Source organism: Citrus clementina, unplaced genomic scaffold (assembly GCF_000493195.1).
Source record: "Citrus clementina cultivar Clemenules unplaced genomic scaffold, Citrus_clementina_v1.0 scaffold_13, whole genome shotgun sequence".
Lineage (NCBI taxonomy): Eukaryota > Viridiplantae > Streptophyta > Magnoliopsida > Sapindales > Rutaceae > Citrus > Citrus x clementina.
The window spans coordinates 53,748-78,129 of NW_006263113.1; the positions used below are offsets into that span (position 1 = coordinate 53,748).

The 24,382-nt window shown below is 35.8% G+C and overlaps 3 protein-coding genes and 1 pseudogene across 3 annotated transcripts; 1 reads left to right on the forward strand and 3 right to left on the reverse strand.

Moving 5' to 3' along the window:
• The first annotated feature begins 2,304 nt into the window (after window positions 1-2,304).
• LOC112101509 lies at window positions 2,305-4,005 on the forward strand (annotated as a pseudogene).
• A 3,023-nt stretch (window positions 4,006-7,028) lies between these two features.
• LOC112101510 lies at window positions 7,029-9,181 on the reverse strand. The gene is made up of 4 exons (XM_024192176.1): window positions 9,155-9,181; window positions 8,750-8,965; window positions 7,198-8,031; window positions 7,029-7,067 (listed from the first exon to the last, which is right to left on the reverse strand). The coding sequence occupies exons 1-4, from the start codon at window positions 9,179-9,181 to the stop codon at window positions 7,029-7,031; spliced, it is 1,116 nt and encodes a 371-aa protein (XP_024047944.1).
• A 5,193-nt stretch (window positions 9,182-14,374) lies between these two features.
• LOC18053622 (disease resistance protein At4g27190) lies at window positions 14,375-17,956 on the reverse strand. Its single transcript, XM_024192177.1, has 2 exons — window positions 15,014-17,956; window positions 14,375-14,701 (listed from the first exon to the last, which is right to left on the reverse strand). Exons 1-2 carry the CDS (start codon window positions 17,906-17,908, stop codon window positions 14,375-14,377), a joined length of 3,222 nt encoding a protein of 1,073 aa, XP_024047945.1. The 5' UTR covers window positions 17,909-17,956.
• Window positions 17,957-20,942: 2,986 nt separating this feature from the next.
• Window positions 20,943-23,637, reverse strand: LOC112101511. Its single transcript, XM_024192178.1, has 4 exons — window positions 23,591-23,637; window positions 21,243-23,418; window positions 21,056-21,149; window positions 20,943-20,962 (listed from the first exon to the last, which is right to left on the reverse strand). The coding sequence occupies exons 1-4, from the start codon at window positions 23,635-23,637 to the stop codon at window positions 20,943-20,945; spliced, it is 2,337 nt and encodes a 778-aa protein (XP_024047946.1).
• Window positions 23,638-24,382: the final 745 nt, after the last annotated feature.

Sequence of the window (24,382 nt, forward strand, 5' to 3'; positions counted from 1 at the left end):
AAATAATAACAGAACAAGAACAATGACGAATAGAAGAAACAGTAGCAAAGAGCCGTTTAGATGATTAGAATGAAACTAAGCGACTGGAAAGAGTGGATGGTAGACTAAAGAGAAAGTGATTGATTATTTTAGGAGACCAATTAACGTAATGACAGATCCGGTTTCGATGTTTGTAATTTGAGTATGAGGTAAATCGATTCTTTGTCGAGCCAGTCAAATACAAAGGCAAATTAGTAAAACACGAGCCAGCAACTTTTACTCACACAAAAGCCAATAATATATTGAGATCACGCAACATTGCAATAAAGTTATTATCAAGTTGTAGCCTTCTTATTCAATCAATTATAGCATTATCTCTAGCTCTGTATTTTTCAAAAAAAAATTATTCAAAAGATGTCTGTCATTAATTTTTCAATGATTAAAATTATAATTTTTGTTTAATATATATAACGTAAAATTTTAAAAGAATCAGACATGCATTAGGGTAAAAATAAAAAATATGGAGGTAGCTTTTAACTAGGTAATTGGCTCAACTATGGATCAGTGTGACATTTTAGTATTAAGCAAACGGAACTTTTTTTTAATTAAATTAATCTCAAAGTGATAGGCTTCTCATGAATCATGTAATGTTGTCGTTTTTAAAGACTTGACATTTTGGGGTAATCAGAATTAACAATGCACATCACTTGTTTGTCACAATGTCCAAATAAATAATTTTAAAAAAAAGTTATTTTCATTCTTTCTTTTCAGGTATCCTAATTCCTTTTGCAGTTTGATTCCTCTTTTCCTGAATTTTGTTCCTTCCATTAAACTAATAATTTATTTAAGAACAATTAAGCATCAGCCCCCAATTGTTCAGTATTTCACACAGCGGCACCCACATCTTTTGACCATGTGCACCTCCCCCCTATTTTTATTAAAAAATCAACTAATCTAACTATTTAGACTGTTATAAATTTAAAAGACTATACTACCCCTATTTTGAAATGAATTGGGTATATAAGTACTAAAATACCCTTACAACTAATAAAATTTAAATCAAAAAGTAAAAATTTATTATAATATTTTTAAAATTATATGGAAACAATTTTTTTCCGGATTAGGAACCCAAGATTATAACCTAGTAAATTACAAAATCAAAGGCAAAGCATGATTCCAATGTGAAAGAAAAAAATTAAACACACATTCATCAGTACATTACAAAATAAGTCCAATAATCCCACCAAAATAAATAAAACCCAATAGAAAGAAACCCTAAACTAATGATACCAAAATCCCTGAGAGCAAATTTCATTGTAAAATTCTATTACAAAATAAATTCATACTAAGAAAATTCGATAAAAAGAAACCCAATAATCAAAAATCTTAAAACTAAAGATATCAAACCCAAAATTAAATTATAGAGGCGGCGAAGGAAAAAGTTTTTTTTTTTTTAAATTATATATTATTTTAATCTTGTGTTAATTACCATTCTACCCTTCTTTCCGTTAACATTAGATTTGAAAGAAATGAGGGTGGTGAACATGGTCGGAAGATTGGGGGCACAATGCAAAATGTCGAAACAATTGGGGGTAACGCTAAATTACACATTATTTAAATTAAATTATCTTAATTGTATTTGACTGTGACTGTGACCGGAACCGCTACAATCACTTAGTATTTTTATTAATTAATTAACAATTAGTTTCATCATTAGACGGTACTATGATAGTTTTGTCACTATGTTTGTTACCATCTCTCAAAAAAAAAAAATTACTTTTACATGTCGAATTGTGTAACAACGATTTAATGAAAAATAAAAAAACAGCACGACATCTCGAGGCTTAACATGGTAATCATGAATATCCCTTATTTTCAAATATATATATAGACCTCTTTTTGTATTTAAAAATAGTTACATAGATCCTGAATTTGTGTGTCCGTGGATAAATTTTCATGATCATTTTTTAAAATAAGGGATTTTTGTGACTATTTTGTCACGTCCTAGGATGCTGCCGTTCTTGTCACCAAAAATTATTCTCATAAGAGTAATGATTAATTGGACGTCAGCAATGAGGGCATGTAATGAAAAATTTTGTTTTGCATGGAATCCAATAATTTTAATTACCCTGGTGGTGACAGACCCAGCTGCAAAATCAACTGATTTTACAATTCTATTGAAAATTCTTTAAATGATCACTTATCTAGTTCTACTATATCCTTAAGCATATTGATTTTGTTACTTATTTCCTAGTACTTATATTTAGGCATTGAAATTGGATTGCATAGACTAAGACGATTACTTGAGCTGAAAATTTTTCAAGTATGGCGGAGGGGAAAGTGAGAGAGCCGCTGCTAAAGAAGAAATATTATGAGAACTGCTCAGGCTGTAAGGTTGATAAGCTTAAAGAGTCGGAACGAGGCTTACCAATTCGCAAGCTTTTTATAATTTGGATTGTTGTGCTTGCAACTGGTAAATTTTTCAACTTCAACTCGATATAATGATTTTTGAGAGAACCATTTACAATGATTTTGGCCTATTGTGCTCTTCTAGTTTTGTCCTTAATTCTTTGGTGATTTTTTTTTTTTTTCAGTTCTGCCGGTCGCATCTCTCTTTCCCTTCCTTTATTTTATGGTGAGTGGACTGTTGTTGCCTTCAGCAGAGTAGTTACTAGTGAGAAAATTTATATTTTTCTATCATGCTTGCTGATTTTCTTAGAAATATAAGAAAAGACAAGTTTTATCTGTCAAACAATTCATTGCTTTTTCACAGCAGTATGTTATGATTTCTTTTCAGATTAGGGATTTTCACATTGCAAAAAGGGAGTAAGATATTGGATTCTATGCTGGTTACGTGGGTGAGTTATTTTATGTATTTTTATTGTGTTTAATAAATGACACATGGTATGGAGTCCTTTTTTGGTACAAATGTGCAGACTCGCGCCTTTACAACTCTGTAAAAACATTCTATTGAGGGCTTTACAACACTGTAAAGGCACTGTACAAGGGTTTTACACTGCAGACTTGCGCCTTTATACTGTAAAGGGCCAAGTCTATGCTTTAAAAAGTACAGATGTTCGCACCTCGAAATAATTAACATATATGTATGTAACATTTCAAATTCCTCAAGAAGCCATCCTGACAAACCTCTTAATACCTTTGATGAAATTGAAGGGTCTTCATACATGCTTGGCAGAGCTTTAACATCTGTTTTGTGGGGATGGTGGCTGACCGCTGCAGAAAGCCTGTAATAATAATAGGATGCATCACAGTGTTAGTGACCTCTATTTTCAAATGATTAAGCTTGAAATTGATGATACTTTGGCAATTTCTGGGTTTCTTATTTGTCTTAAAATGCTCACAGGGTTATTTTTAGCACTCTCTTTGGGCTTAGTGTGAATTTCTGGATGGCCATAGCTACAAGGTTTCTCCTCGGGGCTTTGAATGGTTTACTTGGACCAATAAAGGTATTGATTGGGGGTATTTGTTGATAATTCCAATTTAGTTCCTGCAAATTTTTGTGCTCAAACTTCTCTTACACCACGAGGCATATGCATGTGAAATATTGGGCGATCAGCACCAAACTTATTACGAAACTAAAAATGTTACTTGTTTTCTGTACTTGCTTTCGCATGCATCACCCCCACAAAACTGCTTGACGATTGTCCTCATTTTGAACTTACTATAGGTTTCATTCTCCTTGTTTTTCAACTTACTCTGTACCCTTACGTCGAGAGGATTATTGGGCCAATAATCATAACACGAATTGCAGGGGGTAATATTTTGAACACCTCATGCGGCATTTGGACCATTTGATAGTTTGTTTCAAACATATCTGTTTATAAAATACTTTTCTTTATGGTTTTGGTCCAATAACTTTCTATGTATGTACAGGTTTTATCGATACCGCTTTTGACAAGTTACACTTACGTAGCAATGTTATCTGGGTTCAGCCTTGCCTTTTTGATAAACTGTGCTTCTGTGATGAAGAATGTTTTATCTGTAAGTGGATATCCTAATCATTGATCCATATACTAAGGTTATATTATCCATCAGCAAGTATGTATAAAATTATTTTGTCTTTTTTATTAGAATTGCTGTAATTCATTTTTACTTTTCCTGAATTGTAACATCAGGTGTCTATAATAACTGGATTGTTCCCTCTGCAAAACAGATCAGTGGTAAATATATTTTCTTTTGTTTGTTTAGTACATTTCCATGCTTTCAGCTTTTTCAAATTTTGTATGTGCCAAAGTTTAAATTAATTGGTTGGTTTATGGTATAATAAGAGGTATGATAATTTACTAATGAAATTTCTCACTAGTTTGTGAATTACTTGGTGCTAATTGCTTAAACTAAAGTGCAGGTAACCAGATGATTTTTTTCATTCTGAATTCGGTGGAGGCACTTGGAGTAATATTGACATTCAAACCGTTTCTAACTCAACGTGCCCCATGAGTGGAGAAAAGATGCATCTGTTGAAATATTCAAATATATATCAAGCAAATTAAAGCTTTCAAAATCTTTCAACAATTTGATTGTTTGATGTGGTTGCCACTTGCCATATTTTGTGTTACTTTTCTAAAGGCTTAAATATGAAAATGGTTGTTGGTGCTCACGCCAATTGATTGCTGGTAACATTAATTGTGCAGTACTTGTCAGAACTACCACAATTTATCTTCACAATGATGCTACCTAGAAAGAAAATTTCATGTTAAGTAAAATATTGAAGCCATAAAGAGTCTTATTCCAGAGCCTTATTAAGTACTAAGTTTTCTGCCATGCTTTCAAAGTTTACAAATTCGAAGCTTGGGGATTCTGTAACAATGGAGGATAAAAATTATATAAGAATATTATTTTGTACAATTTTCATACAACCAAACAGAAGCGAGCATAATATTTTGATCATAACTCAGATCAAAAGACCTTCAATGATGTATAATATGCACATAAAGCTAGCTCAGAACCAGGCATGAAAACTTAAGATGAAAGGGAAACATAGATGTTGAGATTGAAAATATAGAGAAATTTTTTTAAAAAGTCTGAAATTTTATTAATAGAAGTTTGAATAACAAAATTAGGGTATTGGACCCTTTGTATACAAATTCTAAATATTATGTATTTATCAAAATAGACAAACTTAAAATATTATTACATAATAACGTTCTCCTAACTGAAATAAGAAAAATAAAATAAATCATACTTAAAATCTTATATTTAGAGAAAAAATATAAAAATATTGAAAATAATAAGAAAAATAAGAAAATATCTTAAACTTTGTAAAATAACTACGAAATAAACAGAATTTCTTGCCGAATAGATACCCGCTCAAGTTATGATCTAGGAGTGATATCCTACTCATCCTATGCAACCATCAGCTGCATCAACTTCATTCCAAAATTAACAAATAAACCAACTGACGCATTGCAAATAATAAGATGAAATGATAAAATAAACCTAGAGATCAAACAACACAAGGTAATATATTAAAAAGCCTATGGGATCAAAACATATCATATACTATGTCGAGAGAGATGACGACTCCTCCAACAGCAGAAAATAAATTCTTTCATTCATTAATTTAAAGTAAATTTTGTAAATTTAGGTACTTGCACATTGAGATTTGCAATTTAATTTGACAGGACTTTTCATTGAATAATGAAATTAAAAACTAACGATTAATGAATTTTTTATAATTCTCTAAACTCTTGTGGAAATGTCAGCTGTAAATAGGACAATTTCAAGAATCTTTATCTGAAAGCGTAATTGGCAGAGCAGAAACTTGTGAGACTATCTAAATCACACAGACTCGATGTCTTCAATTTGCTGAAAACAATCTCTTGTTTTGAATTTAAATTTGGTGCTCCATCTTCTTCTCCGTCACCTATTACCACCTCTGTCATTGCCCTGCATCCAGCTACCTTCATTGATACGAGCCGCACTAGACTTTCTGCTGTAGTGGACGGATGTTACAATTCCTTGCAATGGAAAACCAACAGTTCTGTTAGATTCCCAAAAGATATAGATGATCATGGGAATAGACTTAAATGATTGTAAAATAGTCTTAGAATGTCAAGATATTTAAAATGGAGTCCAGTTTGGAGTTGCTTCAATGATTAAGTCTGGACAGGATTAACCATTTTATCAGTGCCTACTTCCCCACTTGTTTCTAGCAGTATCCAGCTTGATTTAAGAATTTCTCTTTGTATGAACTATAACCCAATAGGAGATATTACCCAAAAAAAAAAAAAAACTTATTTCAAATGACGCACAGGAGAAGAGTTACCTGAATCTTCATCAGTATCCAGACATTCTACAATCACAGAGTAAAGAGTTCTAACAGGAAAAACGGAGAAAACAACGTTCTTCTATACTTCTCATAAAACTAGACCAAATTAGTCCCTTTCTTGGTATCCAACGTTTTCAAACAATATTTCCACAATATAGTTTTTCATGGCGAAGAGTTTTGCTTTGATGGTTTAAGGATTTGTTCTAGGCATAATGCTCTGATTAGATTTTGTTTATTTTTAATTTTTTATCCGATGAATGATTTTCAGCTGTTCTTAATTATGTGTTCATAGGGAAGAGCATTTGGAAAGATCATCAAAAAAAAAAAAAAGTTTCCAAAGAAAGATAGGTGTGAAGCAAACCAAACCAAATGAACAAACTAAAATAACAGAACAGCAATGATGTTTTCAAGGAATTATAAAATATGAAGGCTTTTAATGAAATTTTATCATACAAAGTATGCAAGGAATTATAAAATTTTAGAAAACAAGGGGAACTCTCAAAAAAAGAAAAAAAGAAAAAAATACTCAAATTAAACTAGACTAGAAGACATTCAATGATGCAAAATCTGTCCACAAAAGTCTGAACGAATCATTAAAATTGCATTCCAAATTTAACAGTAAGCCAATTGACCCATTCTAAATAATTCATATGAAATTGCGAAACAAGCCATGAGATCAAATAAATGAAATAAAAAATAATTACCAGCTGAGGCTTTCTTCTAAAATTCACAACTCCCAAGTCATAAGAAGCCTATGAAATTAGTATTGGGTAGAGATCGACGACGGCACCGCCAACAGCTGAAAATAAAATTCTTATTCATCAATTTAAACTTTTACTTTATAACAAATATCTTGTCTATATTTTATTAAAAAAAAAAATTTGTAAAATGTTTCCATGGGAGATAGAGAGTACTATGTATATCCGTACCTTTTCAGCATGTAATTGTTGTATGGTTGTGTTTAGATCATTATTGGTCCAAAGCAATCGATCCTCTGTCTCTCCATAGCAGACATTTACTCTTGGAGGCGTGATTGATTCTCCTGTAGTAAAAATCTTCATCTTGGGACAACCAATCACTTGCAAATCTTGTAAAGATGGGAATTTGAAGGTGTAATTGGCAGAGCAAAAACTTGTGAGGCTATCTAAATCAAACAGTTCCAACGTCTTCAATTTGCGGAAAACAATCTCTTCTTTTTCAACTCCATCTTTGTCGTTTGTTACCACCTCTGTCATTGCTGTGCATCCATATATTTCTATTGCTACGAGTCGCACCAGAGTTTTTGCTGTGGAGGATGTTACCAAGTGTATCAATTCCTTGCAACCGAAAGCTACAAGTTTTGTTAGGTTCCGAAAAGATACCGATGATGATGGCAATAGAATTAACAGACTTTGACAATGAATTACTTTTAGAATTTCAAGATACTGAAAAATGGGGCCAAGTTTGGAGTCTTGTTTGCACAGCTGCTCCAGATGATAGTGCCAGTACAGCTGTAATTCTTTTATCATTGCCAACTTCCCCGCATGTTTCTCTAAGCATCCTTCCATCGAAAATAGCTCTTCGTGGGATGGAAAAAAAAGCAGTGAGAGCATTTCGAGATTGTGAAATCTCTCCAGTACGTTCCAGATTGGAAAACAAGCTGAGTCATCTGCAGCAATCTCTAGTTGTCTAAGACTGCCAAAAAGGTGTTGTGGGAAATCGGCCTGCAAAATCATCTTCACATCTTTTCCACTTAGTGATAGTTCCTTCAAGTTGGGTACGATCTGATCATCATTAATCATAATAACTAATGAGGTCAATTGATGATCTACGGTAACACGCAGTGATTTTATAGTATTTGTTTTATATTATATGTTAAAAAAAATTGAATTATTGATAAAATTTATTTTGTATGTTAATTTTAGAGGTAAAGCAAGAAATTAGGGAAAAATAGTTGATTTATATTGGCTCAAAATTATTTTATTGCACAATAATAAATTACTAATTTATTTTGTAAGTTCTTCTAAATGGAAAGACTGAGGATTCTTTTATAAATGCTATACCTAAAAAAGTTCATATAATTATGAATCTACCATATTGATCCCTTAGTCTAGACTAGCAAAGATGATTGTATAATAAAAGTTTTTAATTTATTGAGTATTAAATGATTTTTTATATGTTAATTTTAGAGGTAAAAAAGAAATTAGGGAAAAAAGGTTGATTTATACTGACTCGAAATTATTTTATTGCACAATAATAAATTACTAATTTATTTTGTAAGTTCTTCTATATGGAAAGACTCAAGATTCTTTTACAAATGCTAAACCTAAAAAAGTTTATATAATTATTAATCTACCACATTGATCCCTTAGTCTAGACTAGCAAAGATTATTGTATAATAAAAGTTTTCAATTTATTGAGCATTAATTTATCAATACTTTGTCATATTTTTCAAAGTTAAAAATAAGCTATAGATAAAAAATCTAGAAAATGGCTTCATACCTTTTCCAATGGCAATAGGGGCTGTTGTGCAGGAATACCAAGTTGATCATTCCCATTATTCTGCGATAAATCTGCAGCGAATATCTTTAATTTGTCACAACCATACACTACAAGAGTTTCTAGTGCGGGCCATTCCCAAGTATGCATTCCAGGGTACAAAAATCTAAGTTTTGGTAGATCATGGAGCATCAAAGTGGTGAGTGTCAAACAAATGGGCTATATGGTCAACACCATCTTTAGTTGGAAAAGAAAACAAAAGAAGAATGGAGAATGAGGAGTCGCAATCTAGAAGCTATAAATGTTTGAAGAAGAAATAAGAGGCACACGGCTTTGACAAAAGAAAGAAGAAAAAATAATAATATATAATTGATGAATAGTGCCAAAGCTTTCTCTATAAATAGAAACGAAGAGAATGAGCAAATTCAATTCCATTTTGAGAGGCATTCAATTTTGTAGAGAGAGTCAAGAGTTGTGAGAAATAATTCTTGCAGAGCAGAGAGTCTAGTGAGTGAGAGATTGGGTGTATTGGGGTTTTGGGTTGTAAGCCAAAATATTACAATACTTGTAATCCTTATTTCACTAGTAAAATATTTCCTTCTGTTTTCGCCCGTGGACGTAGGCTAAAAGCCGAACCACGTAATTTCTGGTGTCCTCTATTGTGCTTGTTCTTTATTTTATTTCCAATTTTATTTTAGCTGCGGTCCTGCTGCACCCACCAATTTCCTAACAGTGGTATCAGAGCTATTGGTTGTATTTTTGGAGTCGGGAATTGTTCACGTATTCACGTATACGGCGTACGGGACTATTCACGTATACGGCGTACGGCACTATTCACGTATACGGCACTATTCACGTATACGGTACTATTCACGTGAAACGGTGGAAGCCATCCAAGAATTTTGCGGTGCAAAGCAGGGAATAGTGGTGTGAGTAAAGCAACTGTGTGGTTCTGTACATGTCTAGGAAAGTTCTGTCACAAAGGCGATAAGAGCTTAAGGAGTCTGGGTTTTAAGTGGGACCATTGTGACCCCTCCAGTCTTTCCTGGGAACTTTCCTGGTGTGCATTCTCACACATACTCACAACTATTCAAGGTGGTACACTAACTTGTGTGCAGTATTTATCAACAAAATGGCGGCAAAGTATGAAATTGAGAAATTTAACGGAAATAATTTTTCGTTGTGGAAAATGAAGATGAAAGCTGTATTGAGGAAAAATAATTGTTTGGCAGCAATTGGAGAAAGGCCCATGGAGATAACTGATGACAAGTGGAACGAGGTAGACGGCAATGCCATTTCTGATCTACACTTGGCACTTGCGGATGGAGTATTATCCAGTGTGGCAGAGAAAAATACGGCGAAGGAAATATGGGATACTCTCACAAAATTGTATGAGGCCAAGTCACTACACAACAAAATTTTCTTGAAGAGAAAACTCTATACTCTTCGAATGGCGGAATCTACAATGGTGACCGACCACATCAACACATTGAAGACTCTATTTTCACAACTCACAATGTTGGGTCATAATATAGAGGAAAATGAACGTGCAGAGCTTCTACTTCAAAGTCTACCAGATTCGTATGATCAACTCATCATCAACCTGACGAACAACAATCCAGTGGAGAGTCTAGTTTTCGACGATGTTGCAGCCTCCGTATTAAATGAGGAGAGCAGGCGGAAAAATAAGGAAAACGGACAAGCAAGTTCGCAGCAAGCAGAAGCGCTATCGGTGACGAGAGGGAGATCAACGGAACGTGGCCCCAGTGGGAGTCAAAATCAGGGTAGATCAAAATCTAGAAGTAAGAAGAATGTTAAATGCTACAACTGTGGCAAAAAAGGGCACGTCAAGAAAGAGTGTTGGAGTAACCAGAAGAGAAGAGAGGGCAAAGAACCTGAGTCATCAAATGCTCAGGGGTGTGTAGCAAGTACCTCGGATGATGGCGAAATTCTTTACAGCGAGGCAACAACTATTTCAGAAGGCAGAAAACGACTTTCTGATGTCTGGCTTATAGACTCAGGAGCTACCTGGCACATGACCTCTAGAAGAGAATGGTTCCACACATATGAACCTATCTCAGGAGGATCTGTATATATGGGTAACGATCATGCCTTGGAGATCGCTGGTATTGGTACTATCAAAATAAAAATGTTTGATGGTACAATTCGCACAATTGGGGAGGTACGACATGTCAACGGCCTGAAGAAAAATCTATTGTCTTTGGGACAAATGGATAGTCATGGGTACAAAACTCATGTGGAGAATGGAATTATGAAGATCGTTAAAGGTGCGCTTGTATTGATGAAGGCAGAAAAGATCGGTGCTAATCTATACATGCTTAAAGGAGAAACGCTACAGGAGGCAGATGCGTGTGTCGCATCAAATGGAGAAGAGTCAACGATGATGTGGCATCTCAAACTTGGCCACATGTCAGAACAAGGCTTGAAGATTCTCTCTGAGCAAAAATTGCTTCCGGGGCTCAAATCGGTAAGTTTACCATTTTGCGAGCATTGTGTTACAAGTAAGCAGCATAGATTAAAATTCAGTAGATCTATTGCTAGAAGTAAATGCATTCTAGACTTGATTCATTCTGATGTTTGGGAATCACCGGATATATCCATGGGAGGTGCAAAATACATGGTGACTTTCATTGATGATTATTCCAGAAGATGTTGGGTGTATCCAATTAAGAAAAAGTCAGATGTATTTCCTGTGTTTAAAGAATACAAAGCGCGGGTGGAACTTGAATATGGTAAAAAGATCAAGTGCTTGAGGACAGATAATGGTGGAGAATATATAGACGGCGAGTTTCTTGCTTTCTGTAAGCAAGAAGGTATTCAGAGGCAGTTCACGGTGGCACACACTCCTCAACAAAATGGAGTGGCGGAGCGGATGAACAGAACTCTTACAGAAAGAATAAGAGCTATGTTGAAGACTGCTGGTCTACCCAATTCATTCTGGGCAGAAGCAGCCAAAACTGCCTGTTATATAGTAAATCGGTCGCCATCTACAGCAATTGGGTTGAAGACGGCGATGGAGATGTGGACTGGAAAGCCAGCTGATTATTCCTACCTACATGCATTTGGATGTCCTGTGTACGTGATGTACAATGCCCAAGAAAGAACAAAGCTGGATCCAAAATCTAGAAGATGTATCTTCTTAGGGTATGCTGATGGAGTAAAGGGGTATCGTCTGTGGGACCCCACTGCCCACAAGATCGTCATCAGCAGAGATGTTATTTTTGTAGAAGATCAACTGCAAATGAAAGATGGAGATGATGGCAGTGTAAAAGAAAAGTCAGAGATTGTGCCGGTATATGTAGAAAATAATCCAGAAGATTCAGATTCTTCGGAAGCAGCACCAGAGCACGAAGAACAAGAACCAGTCGAGTCTGAGGCTCCAGAAGTTCGTCGGTCAACTCGTGAGAGACGACCGCCGGCGTGGCACTCGGAGTATGTCACAGAGATCAACGTTGCATACTGTCTTCTAACAGAAGATGGAGAGCCTTCAACTTTCCATGAAGCTTTAAACAGCTCAGATGTTGCTTTGTGGATGACAGCAATGCAGGAAGAAATTGAAGCTCTACACAAGAACAAGACATGGGAACTTGTACCACTACCACGTGGAAGAAAAGCCATTGGAAACAAATGGGTCTACAAGATCAAACGTGATGGCAATGACCAAGTGGAGCGGTATCGTGCAAGACTGGTGGTGAAAGGATATGCTCAGAAAGAAGGTATTGACTTCAACGAGATATTTTCTCCAGTGGTTCGACTCACAACAGTCAGAATAGTCTTGGCGATGTGTGCTACATTTGACCTACATCTTGAGCAGTTAGATGTGAAAACTGCATTTCTTCATGGAGAACTTGAAGAAGAAATATATATGCTCCAACCAGAAGGTTTTGCAGAAACAGGAAAGGAGAACTTGGTTTGCAGGTTGAACAAATCTCTATACGGTCTCAAACAGGCGCCGAGGTGTTGGTATAAGAGATTTGATTCCTTCATCATGAGCCTTGGATACAACAGACTGAGTTCAGACCATTGTGCATATTACAAGAGGTTTGAAGATAATGATTTCATTATTTTGTTGTTGTATGTGGACGACATGTTGGTAGCAGGTCCCAACAAAGATCGAATCCAAGAATTGAAGGCACAGTTGGCTAGGGAGTTTGAAATGAAGGACTTGGGACCAGCAAACAAGATTCTAGGGATGCAAATTCACCGAGACAGAAATAACAGGAAGATTTGGCTTTCGCAGAAGAATTACTTGAAGAAAATCTTGCGACGCTTCAACATGCAAGATTGTAAGTCAATTTCTACCCCACTTCCTGTTAATTTCAAATTATCCTCAAGTATGTGTCCTAGTAATGAAGCAGAGAGGAAGGAGATGTCTCGAGTACCGTATGCATCAGCAGTGGGAAGTTTGATGTTCGCTATGATATGTACTAGACCGGACATTGCACAAGCAGTGGGAGCAGTCAGTCGATACATGGCGAATCCTGGTGGAGAGCATTGGATAGCTGTGAAGAGGATTCTGAGATACATCAGAGGAACCTCAGATGTTGCATTATGTTATGGAGGATCAGAGTTTACTGTCAGGGGCTATGTGGATTCAGATTTTGCAGGAGATCTTGATAAAAGAAAATCCACTACTGGTTATGTGTTTACACTTGCGGGAGCAGCTGTAAGCTGGGTTTCAAAACTGCAGACCATTGTGGCTTTATCTACAACAGAAGCAGAATACATGGCAGCTACACAAGCTTGCAAGGAAGCTATTTGGATACAAAGATTATTGGAGGAGCTCGGGTACAAACAACAGAAAATTCCTGTGTTTTGTGACAGTCAGAGTGCCTTGCACATTGCAAGGAATCCAGCCTTTCATTCCAGGACAAAGCACATAGGAGTCCAGTATCACTTCGTTCGTGAAGTAGTGGAAGATGGAAGTGTGGATTTACAGAAAATTCATACGAAGGAGAACCTAGCAGATGTTTTGACCAAGCCAATAAATACTGATAAGTTTGTCTGGAGTAGATCCTCTTGTGGCCTAGCAGCAACGTAGGCAACATGACTATGGCGAAGCAGAAAGGATGGTGTGGAGATTGATTGGTCCTTAATCTAATCTCCAAGTGGGAGAAATGTCAAACAAATGGGCTATCTAGATGGTCAACACCATCTTTAGTTGGAAAAGAAAACAAAAGAAGAATGGAGAATGAGGAGTCGCAATCTAGAAGCTATAAATGTTTGAAGAAGAAATAAGAGGCACACGGCTTTGACAAAAGAAAGAAGAAAAAATAATAATATATAATTGATGAATAGTGCCAAAGCTTTCTCTATAAATAGAAACGAAGAGAATGAGCAAATTCAATTCCATTTTGAGAGGCATTCAATTTTGTAGAGAGAGTCAAGAGTTGTGAGAAATAATTCTTGCAGAGCAGAGAGTCTAGTGAGTAAGAGATTGGGTGTATTGGGGTTTTGGGTTGTAAGCCAAAATATTACAATACTTGTAATCCTTATTTCACTAGTAAAATATTTCCTTCTGTTTTCGCCCGTGGACGTAGGCTAAAAGCCGAACCACGTAATTTCTGGTGTCCTCTATTGTGCTTGTTCTTTATTTTATTTCCAATTTTATTTTAGCTGCGGTCCTGCTGCACCCACCAATTTCCTAACAGTGAGCTGTGGAAAGACAAAATGAGGGATCACTTGATCTGCTCTGTTTTCAGAAATGATCTCCTGTAAATCCTTACAGTCTCGTATATCTAGGTGTTGGAGCTGCTTAAGGCTTCCGATCATAGACGCTGAAAATATGTATTTCAGTTTGTGACACCACCACACAACTAATCGTGTTAAACTTTGAAAGTGAGGAAACATGGCCGCCGGAATTTGATTGTAGTGCCAAATCTTGTCGACATTAATATTAGATATCTCCAAAGCCTCCAAGTTAGGCAACGCAACCTAAAAAAATAAGAATTTCTCGTTAGATCCAATATCCATATGGGAAGCACTTGTTGAAATTTTCTTCTTTGATTACAAATTAATGCAAAGTCAGAATCAATTTCCAACTGACAGCTGAGAATGCATTCTAATTCATACTACTTGTTAAGAGCTCAATTAGTGAGCGCGTGAGATTCTTTTTATCCTTTTTTCCATTTTCTTTCAAATCTTTAAATGATTTAATTATTTTCCACGTATGACATCAAAACAGAACGCATGATAGAATAAAGTCTGTTATATATATATATATAAAGAAAATGTTAGCCTACGCACCTTCTCGTTGAAAAGCAGAGTTGAAATGTCCAAAGTGATTTCGCTGGAGCAATACATAGTCGTCGATTCCTCTTGTGACACTTGTCTGTTCGGTGATGCAGAAGGAGTCTCCACCTCACGGCGGCAAAAACTTGTAACCTCTGGAAGATTCCCCAGACTCAAAGATCTTAATTGAGCAAACTCTATCTTCTCAATTGCATTATCAACTTCTTCCCCAATTGCAAAAATCTCTTTCATCTTGCTGCAATTAATAACTGCAATTCTCTCAAGTCTTGGAAGGCATTCTGCAGTAGAGAGCCAAAAGATATTACTCAACTTATCACAATTATATGCTTCTACGGTTTTGAGTTCGTTGAAAGACTCTACTTTGAGCCGATCAACACATATCCTCTCCATGTTGATCAAATTGTGAAGGATAAGTGACTCCAAAAGAGGAAAGGCATCACAAGCGACCATCTCCCTTGAATCGACGATGCAAAAGAAGTCTGGATTATTTTGAACCCAGAGAATCTTCAATTGTGAAAAGCCCTCCGTGTCCAAATTGAAAAGAACATTCTCGATGCCTTGCAGCTTGTCCAACCATAAGCATTCAACGTTATTGATGCCCTGCAATTTCATGGAGCAAATGTCCATAAAATCAAGCTTGAGCTTCAATGCTCTTGAAATCTTACGATCTCTGTCGATCAAAAAGTGCTGCCGACTTTTAAACCAATTTTGTCCAGCAATCATGGGATGTGTGAATAACCCATTTCCAATATGTATTTTGAACCTTTCGAGCTTTCTGGCCAAAAAGCCTTCTGGTAACATACTCTCATTTTTTACATCAATTTCTAGAGTGGTTAGCCGAGGTAAATGCATCAATTCATCAAGGCTAGCATTACTTCTTTTGCTGTTGGCTCTTTCAACCTCCCATTCAATGGAGCAATTACCCATATACAATTCTTCTAATCGGATTAAGCTTGATATGACATTTGGGGCAATAACTTTCAGACGGAAACAGTCTGTTAAATCTAACAGCCTTAGCTTAGTCAGTTGACCCAGTGCTTTAGGCAACTCTACAATATCAGATTGCAAAAAGCTGAGGATTTCTAGATTTTCCAACTTTCCAATAATGGCTATGTCTATGCCTCCCAAAATGCCTTGATTAAGACAGAGTGCCTGAAGATTTACTAGAAGACCAATTGAAGATGGCAATGACAATAACCGCATTCCAGTAAAATCCAAAACCCGAAGCTTTTTCGTCCTTTTGAAGAAGTTCTCAGGAATATTAGGCACAGCAAAAGAGTTCTTGGGAGACATGAGTAGAAGTTCAAGTTGTAGAGATTCGGACCCATCAGGAATGTCATTAATAATACTATCTTTAAAAGAAATTGCAAAATATTTTTTTAATTCATCTGCATTTGGCCATTTCCAATCATCCTCATTTCTCACCACAAATCCAATTTTGTCACGACATGCAATTGAAATGGCAACATCGCGAACAACGTCGTGCATAGAAAAGTATTTACTGCCACCATCCTCAAGCAACAAACAAGAGTCTCTTAGTTGATGGACCCATGCATGTAATTTGTTATGTGCATCTTCTAGCTTATGGACACTTTTAAATACACCCAAGCCCATGCTATATTTGAACAAGTCCATAATTGGTGCTGGCGTAATAAGACTACACAGTAAAAAAGTTTTCTTGAGTTGCTCACCTCTTAAGTACTTGTAACTCAGCTCAATTGTTGAGTATGCCTCTGCTGGTACTCCTTCGTCGAAGCTTGCCTCTGAAGGCGTTTGGAGTTCTTGCAAGGCATTCTTCCACACAGGCAGCTCTTTTTTTCTCAGTGCCTTTGCTACTGTGGTTAGGGCAATAGGCAAACCTCCGCATGCCTTGGCTACACTTGTTGCTGTAGATTCTAATTCACGATTTTCCACATAATCACCTGCCATTATCTTGAACAATCTCCAGGCTTCTTGTTCATTTAAAATGCCAATCGAGAAGTTTTTTTCAGATTCCATCCTTAACAGCACATCGAGATCTCTTGTTGTGAATAATAATTTGCATCCTCTGTGCTCAACTCCAAAAGGAATTCCAATAGTCCCCAAATCAAGAGGTTTCCAGATGTTATCCAGAATCACAAGGATCTTCTTCTCATTCTTCAATCTTTCATATAGTCTACTAGCTCTTCTAGACTCAGCTTCCTCGGACAACTGTAGGCCTAACGTTTCCGCAATTTCCTCTTGGATCTTTTTTATGTCTGGACTTTGGGTAACCTCCGAAAAAGCCACCTTATCGTAAAGCTTGTCTTCAATGGCTCGCCTTGCAAACTCCTTCACCAGTGTCGTCTTTCCAATGCCGCCCATGCCGTAGACCCCAATGATGCTGACATCAACATCGATCAATGCATTTTGTATGGCCTTCAAAGTAGAAAGTCTTGATTCGAAGGCCTCGCAGCCTTTGTGAGACTTGAGCCATATATCCTCCGGAATGGTACGGTAGGAAATTCTATCATCAAATTTCCCAGCTTCTTCTTTGAGTTCAACAATGGCCTTCACCTTTGTTTCTGCTTCCTTGCTAAGCTGATAGCTGGACTTCAAATTAGGACACAAGCCCATGAGACATCGTTTATTTGTTGTCTCCTCATCGTCAATGAATTTGGCTGACTGCTCAATGGTGTTGTTCGCACGAACCAGCCACTTCTCAACCTTCTCTTCAATCTTTTCCCCTTTTCTTTCAGCCTCAGAAACCCTGTGCTGAATGCTTCTCCTTTCATCCTTGAGCTTGTCTATTTCTGCCTTGAGATTCTCAACGTTGGCTTTATAGTTACGCAAATAACCAAATCGGCGTTCTGTAGGAGGAGCCAAGCATTTCACAAATTCTAAAACAACAGTAACAATGCTTTCCACCATCCTGGATCCCTTTTTTTTTTTTTTTTTCAAAGTTCTGACAAGAAAATAAACAACGAGCGAAACATAGAGAGAGTGAAAAAAAAAAAAAAAGCGAAACAACGAAGATGGACAGTTTATCCGGTTGTGGAGGCGGAGAAATGAAAGAAAGAGTAAAAGCTGTTATGGATCTGGTGAGAAGATGGAAACAAGGAAAAGGTTTCTAGTTCGAGAACTGATTGAATTAATATAAGGAATGATTTAGATAATAGAGGCGTAGGGAACCAATCAGAATAACTGAAGTATTGACCAGAAGAAAGACGGAAAAAATATTGACTGGTAATAGAGATGGAAAAAATGAAGATATCTTGACACGGTAGAAGTACAAAGGGTAGATATGGAACCAAACAGAGACAACAGCAGACCACAACAAGATTGGGAATGGACAGAAACTAATTAACAAAGACTGGAGATTACAACAAAACAGATGCCAAGAGAAAACTTGATCCAGTGAAATTCAAGAGAGCTGACAACAAAAACTGATACTACTTGATTGGGAATTGAAGGCAAAGAGGAGGAGCTGATGAATACGGGGATCAAGAGGGAAAAACTGCTTGCTCGTAAAACTACTTTCAAGCGAATCTGATAAAATTATTTCAGTACTCGTGGGCGACTCCTTTTTAAACTGCAGAAGGAGAAAAAAGAAATGTTCTGAATTTCAATGTATTAATTTTTATCCTAATTTATGTTGAGACTCGTAATCTCGTCTCAATGATTAATTAGTAGATAATCTTTTTAACAAGTATGTGATGAATAGATATATTTCTTGACTATTAGTAGGTTAGATATATTTTAGCATAGGAATGAAAGTACAAGTTGTGTCATATTAGAATACAAATTTGACCTAAAAATATTGTTCTATGACCTTTTAATTATTTGTCAGCTAATAATTAAGTCATATAAAAAAAATAATAATCTGAATTAGTCTTTAAGTATTATAAATATTTCTTGATTTTTAATTATAATATCATTATTTAAAAATAATTGCTTGACTTACATAGTAAGTCAATAAAATATCTAACAATAGTGGTCATAAAACATGTGATCCTCAATCAATGAAATATCTAACAATATCATCACCTAAAGTTTGAGATATGTTATCCTTATTCCACTGCGTCAATTACACTCCAGTCAAATGCTGCCATCATTATTGAACAGTCGACATCCACCAGTTCTAATTGCCAAAACTTAGAACTAAACAGTAGCTCGGTCAGAAAATCAAACGCCAGTACCGGTCAAATGACCGATAAAAATATAAAGAAATAAAAATTTTAAAGTTTTACTTTATTGCTTTTTTAATCTTATTACTATTTCGGGTAATTTTTACTTTCCTCCCCTCAGCTTTGGACTTTTTGCACTTAGATGGTCAAGATACATTTATTAGTAAAGACCTCCCTACCGTCAGTTAATTTGTAGTTGACTGTTAGTTGAATTCAAAAAGACTGAAATACCCCCAATTGGATTTTCAAGACTGAACATGCTATACATTTGGCGCGAAAACTATAACAACCATAATATTACCATTATACCCCTTCAAATTGGGTTATTTACAATTGCATTCAACAAATAAAATGATAATTCTATTTGGGTAATTTTCACTGTTGCAATTTGACCGTTGGATCCGAATGGTCACATTGCCACAGATTTGCCTATTTAAAGGCTTAAATACAGAGCTTTGTTCACAAGCATCTCTACCTCTTCTTAACACTTTGCAAACTCAACTACATTTCTCTCAATCTTTCAATCTCAACAACATGGATTCAGAGGGCTCAAGTGCAGTAACTAACAAGAAGAATAGATATAATAAAGGCAGTATGAAATGGAGGAGTCAAGTTAATGGAAATCTGATCAAGTTTAGGAACTTGAAATGCGATTGCAGAGTACGTGCTGCTGTTCGAATTTCAGAGACTGAAGATAATCCAAACAAGCTATTCTACAACTGTCCTTATGATGCCTGTGACTTTTTCCAGTGGTGTTGTCCAGAACCAAGTGATTTCGACAATGGTGCATTCTTTGAAGGTCATAGAAGTTTTACAGTAGCACAACAACAAGTGCAGGTAGAACTTGAAGAAATACTAAGTGCCCTGAATGAAGTGAAGATTATACTGAAAAAAACTTATCAAACTCAAAATGTTTGTGACCAAGACTTAAGTGATGTGCATAAACTCACTTCAAAGAAAACCGAACAAGGTGGGGTGATATGTGGGCTGCTGAAGGCTGTGCTCTGTTTGAATGCCTTTTTTTTTTACTGAGTGTTCTTGTGGTTATTTTCCTGAAGTGATTAACCTAAATTACTAGCATGAATTTTGTAATAAGTTGTACTCTAACTACTGGAATGAGTAATGATAAGATGAAAATTTAATGAACTTGTAATGCTCTATTTTTAGAATGCTTATCTTTGCTAACTAAGTGTATATAATGTGAAGTATCCTGTTTGATTTGAGCATATGGCCTAGTCTTCAATACTGCATTTCCTATGTAATAACTTAACATAAGCATTCTGTACATATAGCTAAAAATTAAAGGGATTACAATACTTTAGTTATAATAATATCTATTAACAGTAGCAAAATTAACTTGTGAGTTAAACTTTAACAGCAACAAGCAAACCAATCCAGAACGAGTGAGAAGAGAATCTATTAATTGCATTCCAGCATTAAAATTCTTAAGCAGTATCATACATAGTTACATTCAAGCAGCTGTCACAAAGCATGAAGCAGTTGAATATAAATAGCTTCTGGTAAACTCATGTATAATTTCCAGGTATTAACCAAGCAAGCTTATCATATTACTTGTCTTTGGCATCACAATAATATCATGTACAAAAAACAAACTAACAAAAGGCTCAAACCTATAGTCAGTCTGAGTAAAAGATGATACACCAGCTCCATTCTTCTGCCCATGACAAGATGTTGTATCATCTGATCCCTTCAAAAAATTAGTTAGTGGGAATAGTCTTGATCTGCTTCTCATGCTGGATGCTATCACTTTAATGGTTTCATTCTTGAGTAACATGTCCTGGCATGAATAAAACAAACACTTACATATGAAAATTAAAAAAAATAGATGTTGATTACTAAAATTATTTAAAGAATCGTGAATAAAACTCACCATTGTCATGGACAGTAGGCTGAGATAGTGCACTGCAAGCAACCCTTTGAGTTATAGGCTGATTAGAATTAGAAGTGCCTTCACCATTCACAACCTATGCCACACCCATTACATCATAAGCAATTAAATTAATTAAATTTAACTACTAAATGAAAGAGAGATGATAATTAACCTGTTTGCTAGATACTTTAGTTCTTTTGCAGGTTCTCTTGTTATGACCCCAATGCTCACACTTAGAACATTTGACACTTGAACTCCTCTTGAATGTAGCTGGTTCATCAGCTTCTTTCCTCCTCTTGATCTGTGGCCGGCCAACAGACTTGATAATTATAGGTGGCTGCAAATTATCATGTAGAACCAGTGGCCACATCTTCTCATCAGGTAAAGGAAAGTATTGATACTTGTAGGTGTTGATAAAAGCTGGACATTTCAGATAATTATGGATATAATCTTCAATGTTGAGCCTTTTTGCATCAATGGAACAAACACTATGCTTACAAGGTAAGCCGGATATCTGCCATTCCCTACAATTACAAGTTTTTTTACCTAAATCTACTACGAATACTTTACAGAGATCTTCCATCACTTCGAAGGTGTTTTCATGACCAAATATTACTGTTAAACCTCTCGTTGCAGCTCTTGCTTCCACAATCTTTCTCCTAACAAGAGGTGGTAGATGTCCATTCCATTTCTTTGCATCCTCATTCCTTTTATGAATAAGTTTCATGATCTTTCTCCTTATCTCTTCGAGCATCCTAACAATAGGCATGCCTCTAAAACTGTTAATCCAGTTATTGAACGATTCAGTCATGTTATTGGTCACATGATTGCACTTGGTGTGGTTAGGAAAAGTGTGTTTAGCCCAATATACAGTTGGAATGTTCATGAGCCACCGGTGAGCTGCATCGCTGATTTTCTTCAATTCCTCAATGCTTTCACTGAATTCTGAGTAGTTTGGACTTCTACATGCCTTCCAAAAGACCTTTTTCAACAAAGTGCCAAGAAACTTTTGCTTGAAATTGGCATAAATATGCCTACAACAGTATCTTTTGATTGCATTAGGAAACACTCTATCAATTGCATTGATCACTCCTTTTTGTCGATCACTCATGAAACATAGGCCTTCTCCACCATTACAACCAATCTGGTCATATAGCTTTTCCATGAAAAACTCCCAAGAGTAAGTGTTTTCACTCTCTACTACACATAAGGCTAGTGGATATATACCATAATTAGCATCAATCCCAACTACAGTCAATAAAACTCCTTTATATGGCCCTTTTAGATGGCAGCCATCAACCCCTACAAACTGTCTACAGCCTTCAAAAAAACCTCTCCTACTTGCATCAAGCATCATGAAAAATCTTTTAAATACTGGGTGAGCTGTATCTCCATTCAATTCCCTCTCAATAGCTACTGTGGATCCAGGGTTATACTTTATCAAAGCTTGTTGGTATCTACTCAGTTTGCTGTAACTTTTCTTGTGATCTTGGCCAAGTAATTCAAGTGCTTTTTGTTTTGCTCTGTATAACCTATGCACACTGCGCTCAATGCCATACTTTTTCAAAAGCTCAGCTGCTATTAACTTGACACTGACTTCGGGAGTTGACTTGAAGATATGAAGATAAGTGGCTGCAATCCAGGTTGAAGTAGCTTCTCCGTTATCATCATCAATCCCACCACATGTATGAACATCACATAGGGTCTTAATTTGAAATGAGTTGTTGTTCCAGTTTGGACTAGCATGAATTCTCCATGTACATCCTGACTTAGCACATCTAGCTGTCACTCTGGCTTTTTCATTTTTAAGTCTATACAATCTGAAGCCATTTCTGATGGCATATACCCTCAACACCTTCCTAAACTCATAAACATCTACAAACAACTGACCAGGCCGTAGAACAAGGTTATCTCCATCTTGTGTGAACTCAAATCCACCTGAATTGGTGTCATATCTCACACAAGCAGCAATTTCCTCATCAGACGAATCAAATTCATCACCAGTCTCATCACCTGACTGATAATCATCAAGAACATAGTCACTTTCTTCACCATCTGATCTTGCATTCTCTTCATCACTTTCTTCACCATCTGATTTAGAAGTATAAATTGTGTCAGTTGAACCTTTGCCATTTTTCCCAGAATTCTCAGAGCTAAAGTGTACTGTCATATCATCTTCGAGTAAATAACCACTCCGAATACTGAATTGCGTCATATTATTCTCGTTGTTAATTTCTTCAACATCATCTAGTTCATTCCAATTAATTTCAGGATCGGCATTGAGGTTGACAGAAAACTGATTTTCAGGAGTTATCTCAGTCACCTTGCCATCAACTACTGCTTCAACATCATAATGCACAACACTGTAATGCAATAAAACAACATAAATAAATGCTATTAATGTTAAAGAAAAAGTTAAAATTTAGTAAATAGAAAATGCAAAGTGTAGTTGACTAGTAGTAGCACACAAATGCAGCATATCATCTATTTGAAGCTTATTAAAACCCACTTTAAAAATTACATCATGAATATTACCATATGCTTGCAAATGCATAATCAACCGTAACATAAGCTAAAACCATATGCTTGCAAAATACCCAAAATGGTGTTGGAAAATTTATTCTCGATTTTATGTTTCACAGTTCCATAAACATTATCAAAGATGTGTCAATGAACAAATAATGAAGCATAAACTTGACATTTACAAACAACTCACCATAATATCAATACGCTCTAAATGGAGCAAAAAAAAAAAAAGCTTGATTCAAAACTAACCTATAATTAATTTCAACATACCGATTCAAATCTTTCGAGCATCGGTGAAATTCAGAGCGGGACATGATGCAGATTTAGTGTTTCTTCTTCACTTCACCCAAATAATAGATACTGCTTTGCTAGAAATTAAAAAAAAATTTGCCTTCTCAACAGAGCTTTCGTCGTCTGAGCTTCATGAAACTCAGCTTCATGAAAGAGAAACGTGCAGTTTCAGAGAAAAGAGAAAAAGTTTTAAGCTTTGATTCTTTTACAGTTTTTTATTTATATCAATTATCACAAGGCACGATTTTTTTCACAATGATTTGACAATTCACTGGGCTCATGTCAACTAAAATGTGTAAAAGTTAGCTTGTCAAATTAAATTACTAAATTGCCCATAACTAACCATATGAGATTTACCGTTTGCATTCCGTAAGGGGGTTTTTACTAATAAATGAATCTTGGCCATCTAAGTGCAAAAGACCCAAAGCTCAAGGGAGGAAAGTAAAAATTACCCTTACTATTTCTCGTTGCACTTATAAAGAAACCAAAGCTTTAAGAGAAATCGGCCAA